Source organism: Gymnoscopelus microlampas, assembly GCF_963454915.1.
Source record: "Gymnoscopelus microlampas genome assembly, chromosome: 4".
In the NCBI taxonomy this organism is placed as follows: domain Eukaryota; kingdom Metazoa; phylum Chordata; class Actinopteri; order Myctophiformes; family Myctophidae; genus Gymnoscopelus; species Gymnoscopelus microlampas.
Genome location: NC_139941.1, coordinates 54,490,839 through 54,512,879, shown reverse-complemented (window position 1 = coordinate 54,512,879; position 22,041 = coordinate 54,490,839). Strand labels below are relative to the sequence as shown.

Sequence of the window (22,041 nt, the reverse complement as noted above, 5' to 3'; positions counted from 1 at the left end):
ACTTGTGGGAACCTGTACAACTGGGCACTAGGTACATGTAGGCATCTCGATAACTGGGCACTAGGGACATGTGGGAACCTGGGAAACTGGGCACTAGGGACATGTGTGCACCTGGAGAGGTGGGCACCCAAAACCATCTGGGCACTAGGGACATGTGGGCACCTGGACGAGTGGGCATAGGGGTGGAGACATCTGGGCACTAGGTACATGTGGGCACCTGGACAACTGGGCACTAGGGACATGTGGGAACCTTGACCTTTGGCACTAGGGACATGTGGACATCTAACTCGTCCAGGTTAGAGCAGTGTTTGACTCAAATGGCTATAACTAGTAGTCTGTCTGTCTGTCTGTCTGTGTGTCTCTCTATCTGTCTGTCTGTCTGTCTGTCTGTCTCTCTATCCGTCTGTCTGTCTGTCTTTCCCTAATCTTTGCAAATGCATTATGTATTGTATTTTGTGTCCATGATAATAATATTTCAGGTAAGGGGGTGCCTCACCGTGCCTGATTCATCTCCATCTTAGCTATGGGGGTCCCTGTTTCATCTCTCTCTCAGCTAAGGGGGGGGGGGGCTGCTTCATCTCTCTCTCAGCTAAGGGGGTCCCTGCCTCATCTCTCTCTCAGCTAAGGGTCCCTTTCCAGGCGAGGGTCCCTCGCCTGGAAAAAAATAAAAATAATAATCTGTTGTCCAATTGTGTCAGCGCCCCCTAGTGGCCAAATTATTCAAGAAGCCCAATAACCCTAATTTTCAGAACCACATGTTTGTGTGTGAGGAAAGTTATATGGACGCGTCCGGGGTGAAGAGCTGATCAATAATACGTTGTCCGATTGTTTCAGCGCCCCCTAGGGGCCGATATAATAGTGAAAAACTGTTTGAAAGGAGTAAAAACAAAATTGGACACCTGTTTCTGGGTCAGCGCGTCGCCCCGAACGCGCCCATATAACTCTCCTCGCACACGGCCTTACCATTCTCCTTAATTGGCTAGGGTCAAATGTCAAGTTATTACGCGCAATAAAGCGATATATCTCGAAATCGATGCATTTTTAGAATCCACCTTTCGGATATGTTGTACAGCTTGCCAAGGCGCACGTGTGGATGTCTTGTCCCGGTACGACACTCCTAAGTTGACCTCCTACACTTTCAGAAGGCACATAGAGTCTTATATCTTAAGACCATATCAAAGGACAAAGTCAGAAATAGAAATGTGTCGTAACGGGACAAACAAGACATCCACATGTGCGTCTCAGCCAGCTCTACAACATATCCAAAAAGTGGACCCTAAGTCCTTATCGTATCCGAGATATTGAGCGAGATAGCGAAGCCGTAACCATAGCCAATTAACGGATAATTAAATCATGATTTGATATTAGAGTTTGATTATTTCAAATTTTAGCATCATTTTACGTGTAGATTTGGGAAAAAAATATATCAGAGTAATCACAGGCTTGGAACACCCTAAAACCAACCAGGAAGTGGCCTTTTGAGGCACTTCCTGTTGTCCGAGAAAAAAGAAACTTGCATATTTGGAATCAGCGCCATCACATTAGTCTAAAGCCAGAGTCTCGAAGAAAAATACAATTTCTAAAAATTTAACGAGGGTTGACCTTTGCAGTCTTTTCGCTGACCTTTGAGCTTTATCAGTGTCAAAAAAAATCAGGGCCGGTGCCAAAAAATCCGGCTTACTCTCAATATGGATTGAGAGAAGTTTCGGATTTTAAAAAAATATCTGGAGCGATTAGTTACAGATTTTGTGCTCAACAAAATCAGTTTTTTATACAAAAGTCAACGTCCAATCTTTTTGGTGACCGTTTGTATTTCCCAAGGTCCTAGAAAATCGAGACCTATCCCATTCAATTCAGCGTCTTTTTTTGAGTCTGAAAAGGTTTTTTTTAATTTAAAAATAAAATATTTTTAAAAAATGTGAGAAAAGCTAAACTTTGAACTATTTCAAAAATCTTAAACTTCTTATTAAACAATTCTAGACTATTGATGTAACCTACCATTCGACTCAATATCATATAAATAAGAGGGTGGAAGGGTCAAAATAAAATAATAATATGTTTGTGAAAAAAGCTTCAAGTTTACTAAACTTTAACGCTTGTTTAAACCACTTTCTAAGAGTCATACAAAATCGAGACCTAGCCCATTCGATTCAGCGTCCTCTTCTGAGTCTGAAAACGTGTTTTTTAATTTAAAAAAAATATTTTTGAAAAATGTGAAAAAAGCTTAACTTTGAACTATTTCAAAAATCCATAACTTCTTATTGAAAAGTTGTAGACTATTGATGTAACCCACCATTCGACATAACCAGGGTTGACCTTTGCAGTCTTTTTGCTGACCTTTGAGCTTTATCAGTGTCACATGTACATATACATATACGTATATGTTATATTATGCATATAAATAGATAAATACAAACATCAAAATTATCCTCACTTATAATGTTAAGTAAGGATTACTGAAAAAACATTAGTTTAATACCAAATCCTCCTCACTTATAATGTTAAGTAAGGGTTACTGAAAAGACATTAGTTTAATACAAATCCTCCTCACTTATAATGTTTAGTAAGGATTACTGAAAAGACATAAGTTTAATAAAACACTAAAAGTCATCCTCACTTATAATGTTAAGTAAAGATTACTGAAAAGACATTAGTTTACTTACAAATCCTCCTCACTTTATAATGTTAAGTAAGGGTTACTGAAAAGACGAAGTTTAATTACTTTCCTCACCAGAAAGTTGACTCTACTAGATTTCATCTAGTAGAGTCAACAAATTAAGCCGAAATGAGTAAAGAGTACTCTTTCTTTTAAGTAAGGTCTACCATTACATGAAATCAGATTTTACAGTGCCCCACATGTCCCTAGTGCCCAGATGTCTCCACCCCTAATTGCCCACTTGTCCAGGTGCCCACATGTCCCTAGTGCCCAGATGGTTTTGGTGCCCACCTCTCCAGGTGCCCACATGTCCCTAGTGCCCAGGTGTCCAGGTGCCCACATGTCTCTAGTGACCAGATGTCTCCACCCCTAATTGCCCACTCGTCCAGGTGCCCACATGTCCCTAGTGCCCAGATGGTTTTGGTGCCCATCTCTCCAAGTGCCCACATGTCCCTAGTGCCCAGTTGTACAGGTGCCCACGTGTCCATAGTGCCCAGTTGTCCAGGTGCCCACATGTCCCCAGTGCCCAGTTTTCCAGGTGCCCACATGTACCTAGAGCCCAGTTGTACAGGTGCCCACATGTACCATAGTGCCCAGATGTCCAGGTGCCCAGTCGTCCAAAATAAGGTGCCCAGATGTCCCTAGTGCCCAGGTGTCCAGGTGCCCACATGTCTCTAGTGCCCAGATGTCTCCACCCCTAATTGCCCACTCGTCCAGGTGCCCACATGTCCCTAGTGCCCAGATGGTTTTGGTGCCCATCTCTCCAAGTGCCCACATGTCCCTAGTGCCCAGTTGTACAGGTGCCCACGTGTCCATAGTGCCCAGTTGTCCAGGTGCCCACATGTCCCCAGTGCCCAGTTTTCCAGGTGCCCACATGTACCTAGAGCCCAGTTGTACAGGTGCCAACATGTACCATAGTGCCCAGATGTCCAGGTGCCCAGTCGTCCAAAATAAGGTGCCCAGATGTCCCTAGTGCCCAGGTGTCCAGGTGCCCACATGTCTCTAGTGCCCAGATGTCTCCACCCCTAATTGCCCACTCGTCCAGGTGCCCACATGTCCCTAGTGCCCAGATGGTTTTGGTGCCCATCTCTCCAAGTGCCCACATGTCCCTAGTGCCCAGTTGTACAGGTGCCCACGTGTCCATAGTGCCCAGTTGTCCAGGTGCCCACATGTCCCCAGTGCCCAGTTTTCCAGGTGCCCACATGTACCTAGAGCCCAGTTGTACAGGTGCCCACATGTACCATAGTGCCCAGATGTCCAGGTGCCCAGTCGTCCAAAATAAGGTGCCCAGATGTCCCTAGTGCCCAGTTGTCCAGGTGCCCACATGTACCTAGTGCCCAGTTGGCCAAGTGCCCACATGTACCTAGTGCCAGTTGTCAAGGTGCCCAGTTGTACCATAGTGCCCAGATGTCCCTAGTGCCCAGATGTCCAGGTGTCCAGTCGTCCCAACAATATGGTGCCCAGATGTCTCTAGTGCCCTCCTGACTTGATGTATTCGATTCATGTATTGGCCTTATGTTAATAATAATAATTATTAATAACATAAGGCCAATAAATAAATAATATTAATAAATAACAATAATAATAAATACAAATAATAATGATGAATCGTGTGTGTGTATATATATATATATATATATATATATATATATATATATATATATATATATATATATATATAGTAAATATAGTTTGTTTGCAGTTATATCCACCGTAATCACGCATACGATCGATGTAAAATACGTTTTAACATAAATATTGCGAGTGAAATGGTTTAATAACCAATAATAATCCATTTAAATAATGAACGATTATTTAAATGGACGATCAGAAATAACAGTTCCGGGCTCAGACAATAATTAACATTATTTTAATTAACTTAAGAATGATAATAATGTTTGTTGATGAGCACCATCATCATTATAAATGTACATATATGCATAAATGTGTGTACACACACACACACACACACACACACACACACACACACACACACACACACACACACACACACACACACACACACACACACACACACACACACACACACACACACACACACACACACACACACACATTTGAACGTTTATGTAGATGTAGAATAAATTATGGCAGGCATGGCGAAACTTTAACCTGGTGTTTGCACTTCTACATTTACAGCCCGTACATCTACATAAACGTTCACATTTCAAATAAAAAGATACTAACTTATGACCACGGATGTTATAATTATATATGGTTTCTCAAAAGTACCCGTATTTTTTTTAATGTTCAATAAAAAACCTTTTAATCCAATTGCTGGCCATTTCTGCCATATGTTTTCACGTGACCCTATGGGTTGAGAGGTGTACTGCACTCACGCAACATTACAACTCTCTGATAAAATGGCCACCAATCAGATTAAAATACTTTTCATTAAAAAATACGGAAGATACGGGTACTTTTAAGGACCCGTACATAATTGCAACATTTGTGGCCATAGGGTCAGCACTTTTGAACGTTTATGTAGATAGATAGATAGATCATAAAACATTTTTTTGGTCCTCTTTTTGTCAGATCTTTATTGACACTGAAAAAGACGTCGCAGAATGCAGGAAGTAATCTGACGTGACGTCAGGGGGTTGGAAAAGTTAAACAAATCTATCGTTCTCAACAAACACTTATCGAAAAATGATCAACAAAATATGAAAATGCACAGAATATTTCCAGGTTTGTTTGGGTGGTGACGTGTGTTATGTTGCATTTAAACCACAGCTTTTAACGCATGTTGTCTATTCAGCTATGTATCTCAATGGAGCTACCCTAAAGTCACATTATGACTGCTGGGAAGTCACATTATGACGTTGGGCAGTCACAATGTGACTAGAAGGCGTTCTGCAAAAAAGTCAATATGTGACTTCGGGGCAGTGAGACTGTGTTGAACTGTGCGGTATGTTTAAATCTCCCTCTCTACTATTGCGTCATTGATTTTAAGTACTATTTATGGTAGGCTAACACACTGCTGCTTGTGTTTCCAGGGCTCGGTGAGGAGGAAACACAGCGCTGCTGTTTTGCCTTTTGGTGTATATTACCACTGATTGACAGCCTTCGTTTTAGGCCTGGTTCTGGGGACTCACGTTGGGATGACGGCCGCTCCAGTGGTAGTGGTAACCCCCATGTGGTGTTTTAGTTTTTGATGTGCTGTGTATTGGGGTGCTGCTGCCCTGGGCGGTCAGCCTGCCTCCCTCCCCCCAGCATTGGCCCAATGTTCATCAATAGTGGTAATGCACGTTCATCCCACTGCATACAAATCTTTGATTTTGATGATATTTTATTGTTAATTAATAAAGCTCTGTACTTTTGTTACAACCCACGTATCTGCCTTATTTAATGTACACGAACTGTGTGAGGAGTCCTAATGCATGTTTCAGGTGGTTTACTTCAGTTACATTCCTAGAAACTATTTCCTAGGGCGCAATTCCCTAAGTGGCGTAGTTGGCTATACATTAATATATACCGCCCTGTTACATGTGCTTTACAGTTTTGAAGTGTTTGAACCCTCACTCTACTAACCCCTCTATCTCTCCTCCCCCTACAGTCTGACTGTGGCTTCTCTTGTGTATTTTATGATACAGTGCTTTTCTACCTTTTTAACATTAAATTGTGTTTAATTAAAATGTAACTTCCATTTGGGGAGGAAATATTATCCTGTCTGGTTTATAATAAATATACTTGATTATCTTGAATCACGTCTTTGCTCCATTCATTTACCAAAAAAACTTGTGTTGCAATTCAGTGTGGTTACTTTAGCACTTTAATTGATTCCTTGGGTGAAACTCCCAAGGTGGCGTAGTCGAAGTTACTGATCTGTTATATTTCTGCCATGGTTACACATGCATTCAGTCACACTGTGTAGCTTTCTCTACACTGTAAGTTATCAAAGCTACCTTGCTTAGTTGTAGTGTTGACTAGATAATACAACACCAATAACAAAATAAATGATAATAAATAAAGCAACAGTTTGAGATTTTATGCTGCTCTGTTAAATAGTTCTATATTGTGATAATCATTACTAAAGAGTGTTTGTTCAGTAACAGTGTTAAATAGCTCTATATTGTGATAGTAATCATTGCTATAGTGTTTGTTCACTAACTGTTAAATAGCTCTATAGTGATTGTTCAGTAACAGTGTAAAATAGCTCTATACTAAACAAATGCATTTTCAGTTTGGGATACCAATCTTATCCAATCAGAAGAGAGAACTCACACAGGATACACATTAAACAAGTGGAATTGGAAGTGATGAAACTTAAACTGGAACACTATAACATTGAAGCTGATGAATGGCACTCTCTCTTGATTGGCTGAAATTGGCAACCCACCTGCAGTGAAATTTAAGCAAACATGAGGCACAATGATGTTTTCTCATTCCTTTATTGATATTGTGACATTCCATTCAAACCAAGCAAATTAAAGCCCAAATCGAACCTCTGAACTTCAAACCATTCATGATCCAGGGTGCAGATCCCAGGGGGGAAGGAGGGGACATGTCTGACATGTTCCTCCAATACAATTATTTAGAAATAAATGATATAATTTAAAATAGGTATTTACAAGAAAGTGATTCCATTTTTTTTGAAGGTTTTGTTTTTGCCACCCGTGTGTCCTGATCATCAACTGCCAAATACATCATCACTTGTCCACAGAGCTGTTAACTAGTTTAATGAGTGAAGTTTAGTCAATATGAACGGATAGAAACAACAGTGGAGCTGAAAAAAGGAAAGATTAAAAATTATGACCAAGGACTGTCGGAAATACACCATTTTTTTTTCTTTAAACACGACTACTATTCATTTTATCATTTTTTATCATAATTTTCGTTCAATTGTTGGTTGCTGGCTTGTTGATTCTGTCTTGTTTTATTTATTTATTAGTGAGTATGTTGTCTTATGTGTCTAGTGTTGTGCACTTAATTGTTAAAAAATCAATGAAAACATTGAAAGAGAACTCATCATGTCACTGTCACACCCTGAGTGCTCATTCTCCTAATTAACATAATTAACATAATTAAAACCTCATGGGACAATGGGACAGGATAGACTGAATGTATGGATCATGTATTAAATTGAAGTTTATACATACAGGACACATTTAGGACATTTCACCATGTGTCCTTCAATTAGTGCTGAGTAATGAATTATTATTTATGACATATATATATTTTTTTCTAATCAAAATATTATTCCACGTCTATCCTACTGAACCAGAGAAAGAAAGGAAGGGGTTAATATATAACTGACAGGAAGCCCTGCCCAGTTTTCTAAGCATTATAGATATTGATCATTTACAGTAGATATTGATAATAAACGGAAGGTATTGATTACTGGATGTATTGATCATTAAAAAAATAAGAAAATAACCAAAAATAAGAACTGAACTCTGTGTTGGTGATATTATTGATGAGAATGTTCCTTGTTTGTGCCCCCCCCCCCCCCCCCCCAGATCTGCTCCCCTGCTCATTATACATATCAATGATTACATATAAATCATTATATTAGTAATGATTTATATGCACATGTAATTATAAATGATTGCATGTCATCAGCGTTTCCCATTAATGTCATAGACTGTGGCAGTCCACCATTCTCACCTCAGACCACCCTAGAGGGTCTAGGTCCACCCATCACCTCAGACCACCCTAGAGGGTTCAGGTCCACCCATCACAGGGAAACAGTGATGTCATAATGATCGTAACACATTAATTATCACACATTACAAATGATTACATAATAAATGACTTATGGTCAATTATAAAATAAGAAAACCTTTTTCACAAACATGGCTGACTGACTTCCATTCAGATGGATATTAATATTAATGTTATGAAGAACTCTGATTGTGTGTGTGATCATTTATTTAATGTTTCAATATAGTGTAGAACTGAAATATTATGTTTGTGTTTTCTGAGACAGAAACTATACAAAGTCATTTGATGAACCGCCCACACTAATTGGGACTCCCTCTTCCTTTGGTGTGGCGCCCAAACCCTGACCTTTAACCTCATACACAAAATGTCTATAAACCTAACCTTAACCCTAAACCCTGACCTTTAACCTCACAGAAACTATGTCTATAAACCTAACCTTAAAGGAGAGATCCGGACATTTTAAGTGTTATCTTTGATGTGTCGCTAATCACTCACCAACATTGAAAGGGACATTGAGTTATTCCAGAGAGTCCCCTGTCGTCGGGTCTGGCGACCCCCTCCGTTGGCATAATGGGAGCCTGTGTAAGTTTGAAAATCGTCTATTATAACCGATGCAAAGTTAGTTTTTTCTCTTCTACTGCTCATCGTGGAGTCTCATGATACTCAAACATGAACCTGGCGTCTGTGGAAGAAACAAGCGACCAGCGTCATCTCGCTCTGCACGAACGATAGCGCGTGCGCGACATTCCGTTCATGTTTGAGTATCATGAGACTCCACGATGAGCAGTAGAAGAGAAAAAACTAACTTTGCATCGGTTATAATAGACGATTTTCAAACTTACACAGGCTCCCATTATGCCAACGGAGGGGGTCGCCAGACCCGACGACAGGGGACTCTCTGGAATAACTCAATGTCCCTTTCAATGTTGGTGAGTGATTAGCGACACATCAACGATAACACTTAAAATGTCCGGATCTCTCCTTTAACCCTAACCTTAACCCGACAGGTCCTTAGACACCAGGGGCGATTTTTTTGTGAATAATACTTTAAAAGAGAAAACCTTATGAAGTCAATGCAAGCTTCCACGGAGCGAAAAAGCTAAAAAGCGAAGCGAAAAAGTGTCTTTTATTTATTCGGAACATGTCCGAATTTTGCGTATATTCGCATAATCGCCGGTGTGTAATAACCTTAACACTCAAAACCACGTCGACCTGGGCGCACACTAATTATCGTTAGCCTTGGCTAGCCAATAAGCATTTTTAAAGGACACATTTGTGAAAAAAGGTTGATGATGTCATCATTGTGCTGCTGTGAGTATTTAAAAGCTGAATGGACACACAATGTTCCTCCTCTCTCCACCAGAGGGCAGCGATGACTCTCTGCTTCTCTGAAAACACACCCAGGTGTTCTGTGAAAAGACAATAAACCAATAAGAATCAGAATGTATTAACTGTGTGAACATGTTAACACTTTAGAATAACATTCCCTTATAATAGTAAATTAATCATTCCCAAATGATCAGTTAATGTGTTACTCATAACTTGTAAAATGTTTGTTAATGGTTTAATGATTTAAAACTATGCTATACATGGTTAATAGATGATGAGCAAGTTGTTAGTTTACCAAGAGGACCCCCCCCCCCCACCCCCCCCCCCCCCCCCCATCTGGCCACATTGTCATCAGTGTTGTCTGATACAACAAATCATTTGATTATTAAATTTGATTATTAGTTTCATTATTATAGGAAATTAAGCAGAAGACACATGATAATGTGAATTCACACGACCGGGATGGTTTACCAGGCTAGTTGTTTCACTTCTTACACAAGCATGTTGTTTTGTGTATATTTTCTAGTTTTATACACTTTTATACATTAAAAAAGAAAGTTTAGTAAAAAGAAAGAGGAAGTGAACCTGGGTGTGTGGGAGGAGTCTAAAGATCGTCATTGGTTGTCGGCACCAGAATACGACCTGATAGAAGAAGAAGAGAGACAGTTAAAACAGACACACAAATAAATCCTATGTACTGTATTGTGTGTATTTCTACATAAAAGGCATACATTGTACACACAATAACACAACAACACAATAACATTAGGGTTCAGTCATAAGAACTAATGTGAACATTTGACTTTTATTTAGGACTAAATGTGACAACATAGAACACACTTTGACCTCTAACTAGGTTGTCTAAACTGGTCAAAACCGGTTAAGGTTCTAAACCAATATAAGCCAGTGTAGGTTGTGGCTTTACATGTTTGTTTGTTTGTTTGTTTGTTTGTTTGTTTGTTTGCATTTCTGTGAGGGTTCCACATGTCATGTGATCCTCTGTTGATCTGACCTCGTTTCTTCCACTGGAAGTAGATGAATCCAGACAGGAACAAGACCAGACCCAGAACCAGACCTGATGCTCCCATGGCCACCTTGTTCTTTACTGACTCTGGCATGGAGAAATCTGACAATACAAATATATCATATCATATCATATCATATCATATCATATCATATCATATCATATCATATCATATCATATCATATTATTACAGAAGATTAAAACACCTTGTTCTTCACTGACTCTGACATGGAGTCATCTGACAATAAGCTACAACAACCAAACACAATAAACAATAAACAGACGACACAGTCATTGTGAGTCTGTTCAGTAATAATGAGTCCAACCCTATTGGTCCAGTCCTTGAGGAGTTTGTCACCTGATGTGACATGTCCTTCTTAGAGCTAAATACATCCAAAACAAAGGATATGATGATAGATTTTAGAAGACATGAATCAACCTTTTACTATGATGATTATAAAGCAGGCTGCATGTGGAATGTGCAGAAAGTATCTTGGGACAGAGTCATAGACTCAGAGCTGTGAGGCAGTTTGTAAAAAAGAACATCAGCGCCTTAGGCTTCGTCCACACGTACACGGGTATTTTCATAAACGTAGCTTTTTATATGCGTTTTGGGGGGTTCGTCCACACGCAAACGCGTTTTTGCTCCATGTAAACGCATCTTTTGGAAAACTCCTGCCACAGTGTATTTTTTTAAAAACTCCGGCTATGTGTTCCCGTGTGGACACGGTAAACGGAGTTTTTGCAATCGTTTTGTAACGTTTAGCCGTTGTCGTGTGGACAGAGAGATTTTTTTAAACAGGGCTGTGTAGACGCGGAGGTTTTCAAAAACGAAAACGAAATATCTACGTTTATGAAAATACCCGTGTACGTGTGGACGAAGCCTTAGTTCTGTCTTGTTTTCACATTGATAAAACCATGATGACTCTTTGATCTGCTTTTATCAATTCAATCTGGTCTATGATCTGTTTTTTTCAAATGAATAAGCTCATAGCGCGGCACCGAGAAATGAGCTTGTAGATCTGCTATTTTTGAAAAATCTTGAACATTTGTGCAAATATTTGAATATAATTTATATATATTTTTAAACATTTTTAACTCAAATATTTGCTTCTGGGGGGTCCCTGGAACAACATATTTTGATGGGGATCAACAGCCAAAAACATTTGGGGGTCCTTGACAAGAAAAGGTTTGAGCACCACTGATCTAGCAACAATAGTTTTTTTTTTTTGAAAAATTAAGACATATGTTGAGAGACATTTGACAGTTACAAATGTTCACTTAAAAATATATATATTCAAAGATTTGATGTTCACGATTTTTCAAAAATAGCAGATCTACAAGCTCATAGTGTGGCACTCGGTGCCGCGCTATGAGCTTGTATATCTGCTATTTAGACAGTAGATTAACTGACCCCAGTCCATCTTGATAGGCGCGGTCAGGCTGGGATGTTCCACCATGCATGTGATCTTCTCTCCTGATCTGTAACACACACACACACACACACACACACACACACACACACACACACACACACACACACACACACACACACACACACACAGACACACAGTATAGTAGTAGCTGATCTACATGCTGAACTGCCGCGATTCTATTCACATTGATCCGTTGATCTTTGTTAATATTTGTTTTGACTATTATTGTAGGAGCGTGAATGCCCCGCTGGGCTCTCCTCCGCTCTAGTGTTTATTGTGCATTCCACTATTCCCTCTGAAAAAAAAAATAATAATAGGAAGGCAAGAGGCAGAAGAAACTTAGTAACGAGATACGCAAGTTATAGCGTATTCCTCTGTGTGTGTGTGTGTGTGTGTGTGTGTGTGTGTGTGTGTGTGTGTGTGTGTGTGTGTGTGTGTGTGTGTGTGTGTGTGTGTGTGTGTGTGTGTGTGTGTGTGTGTGTGTGTGTGTGTGAGTGTGTGTGTGTGTGTGTTAATATAAGCCTACCATTTAATGTGACATTTTCAGCGAGTGAGTAACACTTGTTTCATTTTTAAAGAATATATGTATAGGTGTCTATTAGGTGTGTATTTCTATGTATAGGTGTCTGTTAGGTGTGTACCTGGGTGTGTACTCCAGGTAGGAGTGGTACTGGTAGTACCAGTCTCCATCAGACAGCTCATCGGTAGAGGAGAGACCAGAGGTCAAAGGTTCTTGACCTATCCACCAGGTCACCAGGATCACTTTAGGATAGAAGTCGTAGCTGCTGCACCTCAGCATGTGAGTGTGTTCACCACGACGAGGGGGAGTCTCTGACTTCAGTCTCACTTTGGGCTCCACTGGATGAATGAGATTATTATTATTATTATTATTATTATTATTATTATTATTACCAGTCATAGCTCCACACGTCCTAGACTCTTCTATCTTCTGGCCCCCAAACGGTGGAACAAAAATCCCCCATTGACACACCTCTTCAGACTCCACCTCAGGCCGTAGCACTAGACTTAGCCTCGACAACCTTGCAGGCTTATTCAAAGGTTAAAATGTAATTTAGATATCATGTTATGTAGACAGATGCCAGGTCATTTGTAGACCTGGCATCCTATAGGTTTCTATAGTTTCAATGTACAGATTATTTATTTGTTTGATATTATACTGTTTAGACTGATGATAGGTTCTTGGTTTACCTATGATCCTAGATTACTATTTCTATGCATTTGATGTATTACCTTGTGTTTTCCTTACTTACTGTAAATCACTCTGGATTAAGAGCTTCTGATAAATACCTACATTGTAAATTGTAACTGTAAATGTCAGTATTTGGCCACCAGATTGCACCAGAGAACAACATTTCATAGAATACTGTAGACTTTACAATAGTCTACAGTTTCCTACAAAGTAGAATGCATTTATATAATGTAATTTAAACATATTAAATCATTCACAGTTACACAGTGCTTTATAAAAACAAAACTAAACCAATCAATATCATTTAATGAAAATAGTTTGAATGAACTACAGTAGAAACAAACAAAACTAGAAAAAGTGCTCCTCGGAGGCAGAGGTTCTGAATTGGCATCCAGGGAGTGTGTGTGCAAAGTTTCGCAGCGACCGGGCCAACGGTGCCGGAGATTAGCTGGTAACACACAGACACACGGACACACGGACGGACGGACGGACGGACACACGGACGGAGGGTAAAACATACTCTCTCGCCATGCCTTACGGCCTGGCGGAGACAACAATACACATAATCCTGTAAAATATTACTAAAGCGATTAAAATCATACAAAACTAGATAAAGTGCTCCTCGGAGCACAGGTCTCCACCAGGTCAGATACGTTATTGTGGCCTCCTGGTGGCGCTATAATAGGCCAATGTGAAAAGGGTGCCATTTATTCTTAGGTCGTTCACGGCAATCGGACACTGCATTCATGATTTGAAGCATTTTGTTCCAAAAATGTGTTTTGCAAAATTAGACCTGCTGGTGGCGCTATAACAGGCCAATGTGAAAAGGGTGGCATTTCTTCCTCGGCCTAGTGGGAATGTGCGTGTGAAATTTCACGGAAATCGCACGCTGCGTTCATGGTTTGAGGCAGTTTGTTCAACACGGACCAATCCTGCAAACTTTGGATGGCAACCTTAACCAATAAGGATGGAATATGGGAAATCGGACAGATCAGGGTTGATCACATGACTATAGAGATACTGTGTACCGATTTGCATGACGTTTGGTTAAAAACTGTAGGAATAATGTGGAAAAAAATGGGTTTTGCACAAATCGGCCTCCTGGTGGCGCTATAACAGGCCCATGTGAAAAATTTGAGGCAGAGGTTCTGAATTGGCATCCAGGGAGTGTGTGTGCACAGTTTCGCAGCGACCGGGCCAATGGTGCCGGAGATTTGGTGGTAACACACAGACGGACGGACGGACACACGGACACACGGACGGACACACGGACGGAGGGTAAAACATACTCTCTCGCCATGCCTTACGGCCTGGCGGAGACAACAAACTAGTAAAGACAATAATTAAAATATAAAATCAGGAGGTGAAATGAAGTGTATAGAGGTGTGTTTTAGCCTGCATGGTTCTTTTTAAAGTTAATTTAAAAACATTAATCCTGGTGTCTCTATTTTAGGCAGGTCATTATATGAGGGTGAAAACACTCAGAAATAGATCTATATGTTTCATTTATACTCTGTGTACGATGGTGTCACCACATGCTGTGAGCTTGTAGATCTGCTATTTCCACTGTGTGACAGCGTGTTAGGATACAGTATAAATCAGGCTTAAAGGGATAGTTCACCCCCAACAAATATATTTGTTTCTATGGATTAGTCACCCCATGGAGACTTGAATTCATGGATATTGTTTTGTTTTTGTCTCATTCCTAAGACAATAATTTGATGACAAGCGGACCGGTAGGCATCGGTTCCGGTAGGAGATACAAAGGAGACTCTTTGTGTCTCCTACCGGAACCTCTGCCGGTCATCAAATTATTGTCTTAAAAATGCGACAAAAACAAATAAATATCCATGAATTCGAGTCTCCATGGGGTGACTAATCCATAGACAAAAAGTCATTTTGGGGTGAACTGACCCTTTAAGTGTTTAGGAGGATCTAAAATGTTTCTCAGCACATTAAGTCATGTTTTATAATCATTATCAGATCAATATTAACACCATTATTCATCTCTGAATAGAATGATTTATTATGATTTAATGTTATAGTTCATGAGGTGATGAGTGTTGAGTGCTGCTCTGAGATCAGCTCACCTCTCTTGTTCAGAGCATGGGAGTAGTCGTTCTCAATGTTGGGTTTGCAGACTGTCTCTCGTTGTTCTCTCATCACAGCCAGTTGTGTAGGATCTTTATTGAAGCGCTCTGCGTTCTTCACACCAAACTCAGTGTATCCAACAAACTGATCTACTCTACTGTCCCACCTGAGGATCTCATCACCATCGAAATTCATTGACTGTATGAACTGTATGTCCTTCAGCTCACTGGAGTTAAACACACAGCGGAAAGCCACATAGTACACATATCCATCTGGAAATAGACAATTAAAAATGTCATTAATGTTCAGTTTTATTATAATCTGTATATAATATCATCACTGTGTGTGTTTGAATTGTCAAGTACTAGAGTGGCTGAGTAAACAAGTACTGTCTGTCTGTCTGTCTGTCTGTCTGTCTGTCTGTCTGTCTGTCTGTCTGCCTGTCTGTCTGTCTGTCTGTCTGTCAGACCCCATCATATATTTCCAGGATAACACTTTTTTTATACCTAGGCTATTTGAAAATAGCAGATCTACAAGCTCGTAGCGCGGCGCCGAGTGCCGCGCTACGAGCTTGTAGATCTGCTATTTTCAAACATTTTAGTACTTTTACTTTTGGTACTTTAAATACATTTTGATGGCAATACTTTTGTACATTTACTCAAGTGAATTTTGAATTCCGGACTTTTACTTGTAACAGAGTACTTCTAGATTGCAGTATTGATACCGAAAAGCACCAAAATGTAGCGCTGGAGTAGCGCTGAGACGGTGAAACACGCCAGCGGAGCGTACATTTTTTAAACCCCCCCACCACCTAAACAGGTCGTAGCACCGGGCTCCACGAAGGGTTAATCCGGCCATGTGGCGTAAACTCTGTCTGTCTGTCTGTCTGTCTGCCTGTCTGTCTGACTGTCTGTCTGTCTGTCTGTCTGTCTGTCTGTCTGTCAAACCCCATTATGTATTTCCAGGATAACAGAGATAACACTCACAGAAAGGTTATTATGAAATGCCTCACAATATGAATACATTATGATATGTTTTATTGTGATGGTAACTGTTGTATAATCATATTATCTGCACCTCCAGCACATATTCATGTTTACTCAAAATAAATATTATATAGAAAATATTTCACCATAAAAAACATAAATGCTTAATATACATGTTTAAACATTTTCATTCATTTTAAATACATTCAACCGTTTTAGTTCATAACTATTGTGTTCATAGTATTCATGTACCTTTCACTGGTGGTTTCTTCAAGGCAGTGCGAATGTTGTCCAGGTTGACTTTGCAGTTGTGCTGCTGACCCAGAGCTCTTTCATAAGCTGCTGTGTAGGTGATTGGATCTACAAACGGAGGCTGAGGGTACACCACCTTCCCTTTGTTGTAGTCTGCGTACACCATGACTTCACCATCCAGTGCAAACATCCATTCTTTATAAGAGTCTTTAACTGTGTCTGAACAACCAAGGACTTTAATCTCCTCATGGAACACTGGGCAAAAAAAACAAAGATGACATTAAATTCAACAACAAACTTCTTCACAGTGACAATAACACATAATCATCATGTTAAACAATCATGTTTGGTTCTTATATGAAGTGAAAGGTTGGATATTAAAAGTAGCTTCTTGTCAAACGTTTTATTCACACTGAAACACATTCAAATGTTTTTATGTTTTTATTTATTTTTATTATGAAAGTAATTCATACAGAATGATGTATTTCATCTGTTTTAATGTTTATGTATTTGGACCAACATTCAAGATTCAATACTGAATATATACAGGTAGTAAAATGAGTGTGTGTGTGTGTGTGTGTGTGTGTGTGTGTGTGTGTGTGTGTGTGTGTGTGTGTGTGTGTGTGTGTGTGTGTGTGTGTGTGTGTGTGTGTGTGTGTGTGTGTGGGGGGGGGGGGTGTGTGTGTGTCTGTGTGTGTGTGTGTGTGTGTGTGTGTGTCTGTGTGTGTGTGTGTGTGTGTGTGTGTGTGTGTGTGTGTGTGTGTGTGTGTGTGCGTGCGTGCGTGCGTGCGTGCGTGCGTGCGTGCGTGCGTGCGTGCGTGCGTGCGTGCGTGCGTGCGTGCGTGTGTGCGTGTGTGCGTGTGTGTGTGTGTGTGTGTGTGTGTGTGTGTTTGAGGTCATTTGTCTGTATTGTGCATTCTTCATATTTGTTTTTATATAATAACAGTAAATGTATATGTTATATAATAACATAAATATAATGTACTTACTTCCTGGGATCGCTTTGACATGAAGTACAGAGGAGAGGATGAGGAGGGTGGCTGTAATCTTCATCATCACTGATCAAAACTGAACTGAATTTAATAGATGAGAATAAACAGATCAGAATAAACAGATGAGAATAAACAGATCAGAATAAACAGATGTTTACTGAAAGAGAAGTTCTGGAGTCTGAAAGAGAATGAAGGAGGACTCGTTCTGTAGTTTAGAATAATCAGCCAATCAGATTAAAGATATGATGTTACATCATCTGTTTCCAGAAAGACGACAGTCTGGATTATTACACATAACAGTATATAGCTGCTGCTTATGCACCTTATGAACCTTATGTATATAACATACCTTATGTTTCCTCATGTACATACTGTACCTTATGCACCTTATGTCTAACCTCATGTACATACTGTACCTTATGCACCTTATGTCTAACCTCATGTACATACTGTACCTTATGCACCTTATGTCTAACCTCATGTACATACCGTAGGTCAGTTTAATAGATACATTCAGTGATAGGTTTATATCAGTTTAATAGATACATTCAGTGATAGGTTTATATCAGTTTAACACAGATAGATTCTAGAACTCCTTCATCCTGAGGGCCATAAGACTGAAATGAAGCACTGGGAGAGGTCAGAGGTCAGCTAATTATAGCTATAGTTCTTTAACTGTGTCTTTTATTCTGATAATAAAAAAGTCGGTCGGTCGGTAGGGCAGCTATAGACGATGTTTTAACTCTGGCAGTCAATGAGTTAATCGGCAAAACAAATAGTGGTTGTAAAAAAAGTGTAATGCTGTAATGAGGTTTCAGGCTGTGTTGATTTTCATTTAGTTTTAGTCATAGTCTTTTGAATAAAATTACATTTAGTTTTAATCATATTTTAGTCATCTGAAATGTTTTATTTTTGTATAGTTTTAGTCGAATAAGTATCATAAGATTTTAGTCGACTAAAACTACATTTCATTTAGTCGACTAATATGTGTTTTGGCGGTGCCTTGATGGCGTCGTGATGATACACTTGGTTGCATGCTGAAAATAGCCGATCTACAAGCTCACAACGCGCCGCGCTGCGACGCGTTGTGAGCTTGTAGATCGGCTATTTTCAGAGCACAACACCCGAGCGCAACCAAACATAAAATGACTTGTCTTTTAGTTCTACTGGATCTCTTCTCCACTAGTCACTCACTAACATTTTAGTCTAGTTTTTATGTTTTGATGAAATTGTCAATATATTTAGTCTTAGTTTTAGTCATCGTAGCTTATTTTTATTTAGTTTTTATTTAGTTTTCGTCAGTGAAAAAAGACCGACCAACATTTTTCGTCATAGTTTTAGTCGACTAAATCAACCCTGGTTTCAGTCTGTATTAGAATGTGTTGAATGTGATGCTGAGAGGCAGCTCCGCCTTCGTCACAGAAGTGGGCGTGGTTATAGCACAAGCGGTTTTGGAATGACGCGGTTCAGTGCCTTGCTCAAGGACACTTTAATTATGAAGCCAGGAAGAGCCGGGAACCTGAACCTGTAAACTGAACTCACAGACGCTCCTCTGATCCAAGCCTCATTACATCTCACTGATGATACCATCATGTCATGTGATCAAAGTGTTACTTCAGAGGGGTGTGTGTGTGTGTGTGTGTGTGTGTGTGTGTGTGTGTGTGTGTGTGTGTGTGTGTGTGTGTGTGTGTGTGTGTGTGTGTGTGTGTGTGGTTGAACTCACCACTGAAGCTTCTGAATGAAATTTCACTTCTTGTTTCACTCAGCAGCCAATCAGAATTATTCTTTTATTAAACATCACCAGAGAGAAAGAGAGATATTTTGATTTGCTTGTTACAAAGTTTTTCAGAATCTGTCTGTCTGTCTGTCTGTCTGTCTGTCTGTCTGTCTGTCTGTCTGTCTGCGTGCGTGTGTGTGTGTGTGTTATTAGTGTGTATTGTTCATAAGTCAGGCTGCACAGTGTAAAATAATTGATCCAAAGCCTGTTGGTTCGGGCCTTGAGGCTGAATAATAACAATATGAATAAACTGTATGTATACTTGATATATCAATAAAACAGTAGTTATTCAGTATATAATCAACAGACATGATGTTTATTTATATTAATAACAATATATATATATATATATATATATATATTTAATTTAAAAAATACATATAATGTATGTATAACAATATAAATATACTGTATGTTTTAATAATATAAATATAACAATACTCTAATATATTAAAGATGATAATAAACAGATCAGAATAAACACATGTTTACCTCAAGAGAAGTTCCGGAGTCTGAAAGAGAATGAAGGAGGACTCGTTTTATAGTTTAGAAGAATCAGCCAATCAGATTAAAGATATGATGTTACATCATCTGTTTCCAGAAAGACGACCGTCTGTATTATTGCACATAATCATGTATATAGCTGCTGCTTATGCACCTTATGTACATACTGTACCTTATGCACCTTATGTCTAACCTCATGTACATACTGTACCTTATGCACCTTATGTCTCCTCATGTACATACTGTACCTTATGCACCTTATGTCTCCTCATGTACATACTGTACCTTATGCACCGCACCTTATGTCTAACCTCATGTACATACTGTACCTTATGCACCTTATGTCTAACCTAATGCATATACTGTACCTTCTGCAATGAACAAGTGTCTCAGGACATGCTGATGGAAGGAATTGTTATTAATTATTATTACTATTATTATACTTAATTATTATTATTACCACTGAAATATTTAAACTTTGGCTATTTGAAAATAGCAGATCTACAAGCTCACAACACGTTGCAATGCGACGTGTTGTGAGCTTGTAGATCTGCTATTTTGAAAAGATTTTTATACATTTGAAACTTAATTGTTAAACGGGACATTCTGCATAATGAGTACTTTCTACTTTTGGTACTTTAAGTACATTTGTACTTTCACTCAAGTACATTTTGAATTCCGGACTTTTACTATTTCTACATTGCAGTATTGATACTTTTACTTAAGTAAAGAATGTGAGTACTTTTACCACCACTGCCAAGGACCCCATTTGATACTTAATATTGTTTCTCTGGGACTTATTTAACTCTGACAAAATGGAACCAACCAAATGGACCCGTACAGGTACATTTGTACACTCTCAGAGTTACAGACCCATAAGTGACCATTTTGTTTCCCAACTATCAATCATGTAGCCGTGGACCCCCTGGAACGCCTTTAAGGACCCCTGGGGGTCCTCACCTTGAGAGCCTGTGATTTACAGGATATTTTATTTAACATTTTATCTCTCAATATTTTATGACAAGATGGACAATTAAAGGGGAAGACCACTCATTTTCAACATTGAACTATGTCTTTAATACACCTTAGAACTGTTGTGTGGAAATAAGAAAAAAGCCCCCCCCCCTTCTGTGTTGCCTAGAAAAGGATAATTGATTGAGGTCATGTGATCAGTGACATACACAGGGTGTACATTTGGCGCCGCCCCCTCAGCCAAAAGTACACCCTGCGCATGTCACTGATCACATGACCTCAATCAATTCTCCAGTTCTAGGCAACATAGAGGGGGGGGGGACTTTTTTCTTATTTCCACACAACAGTTCTAAGGTGTATTAAAGACAGTTCAATGTTGAAAATGAGTGGTCTTTCCCTTTAAGCTACAGAAAACCCTACAGAAATGCACACATACAATACCGTATATGACAATCTCTATTTACTTTAGTTTACTTTACTTTATTTTATTTTATTTTATTTTAAGTATTGGTATTGATTGATTGATTGATTGATTGATTGATGGTTGTTTAGTCATCATGACATTACAACACCGTTGTTAAACTTTATTAGGTCATTTTCTTTATGCATTTCCCCCTTATTATTCTATTCTATTATTTAGTTCAAATGCTGTAAACAATCAAATAACATGATAGTAGCTACCATTAAGTTTTATTAAGTTTATATCATTTTATTCTTACAGTTTACAGTCTATGGCAGAGCTTCTAAAACATCTTCACATCAAGGACCCCCAAATGTATATTATGTATCTGGACACGGACCCCCTTAAAATATAGGCTTAAAATATAGGCCTATATTTTTTTATTAAGTCATCTAAATCTTTCCACATTTAAAGAAAATATATATCAAGATTTTTTAAATATCTTCTAATATAGCAGATCGACAAGCTTGTAGATCTGCTATTTTTGAAGAGCTGAAGTAACTTATTTATTTTGATGCTATATTAACACATTTTGCTGGGGACCGCCTGAAACCCCCACCATAGGACCCCTGCGGGTCCCCGAACCTCACTTTGAGAACCAGTGGGAGGAGCAGAGCGTCAGAGAGAGACACGCCCACTCAACGGTTGATCTGTCCTGCGCTCTCGT

General features: G+C 39.3%; 1 protein-coding gene across 1 annotated transcript; it reads right to left on the bottom strand.

Moving 5' to 3' along the window:
• Positions 1-8,160: 8,160 nt before the first annotated feature.
• On the bottom strand, positions 8,161-19,456 carry LOC311042852 (H-2 class II histocompatibility antigen, E-S beta chain-like). The gene is made up of 9 exons (XM_084053906.1): positions 19,385-19,456; positions 17,659-17,742; positions 16,670-16,924; positions 15,431-15,703; positions 12,772-12,988; positions 12,109-12,176; positions 10,683-10,796; positions 10,256-10,312; positions 8,161-9,750 (listed from the first exon to the last, which is right to left on the bottom strand). The coding sequence occupies exons 2-8, from the start codon at positions 17,723-17,725 to the stop codon at positions 10,275-10,277; spliced, it is 1,032 nt and encodes a 343-aa protein (XP_083910032.1). The 5' UTR covers positions 17,726-17,742; positions 19,385-19,456; the 3' UTR covers positions 8,161-9,750; positions 10,256-10,274.
• Positions 19,457-22,041: the final 2,585 nt, after the last annotated feature.

What these genes read in the sequence shown, in the direction of transcription:
- LOC311042852 (XM_084053906.1), bottom strand. Translation starts at nt 17,725, where the DNA reads ATGATGAAGATTACAGCCACCCTCCTCATCCTCTCCTCTGTACTTCAT. An exon ending in TGTCAAAGCGATCCCAGGAA is followed by an intron (nt 16,925 to 17,658) that starts GTAAGTACATTA and finishes TTTTTTGCCCAG; the next exon opens with TGTTCCATGAGGAGATTAAA. An exon ending in TACCTGGAGTACACACCCAG is followed by an intron (nt 12,177 to 12,771) that starts GTACACACCTAA and finishes TGTGTGTTACAG; the next exon opens with ATCAGGAGAGAAGATCACAT.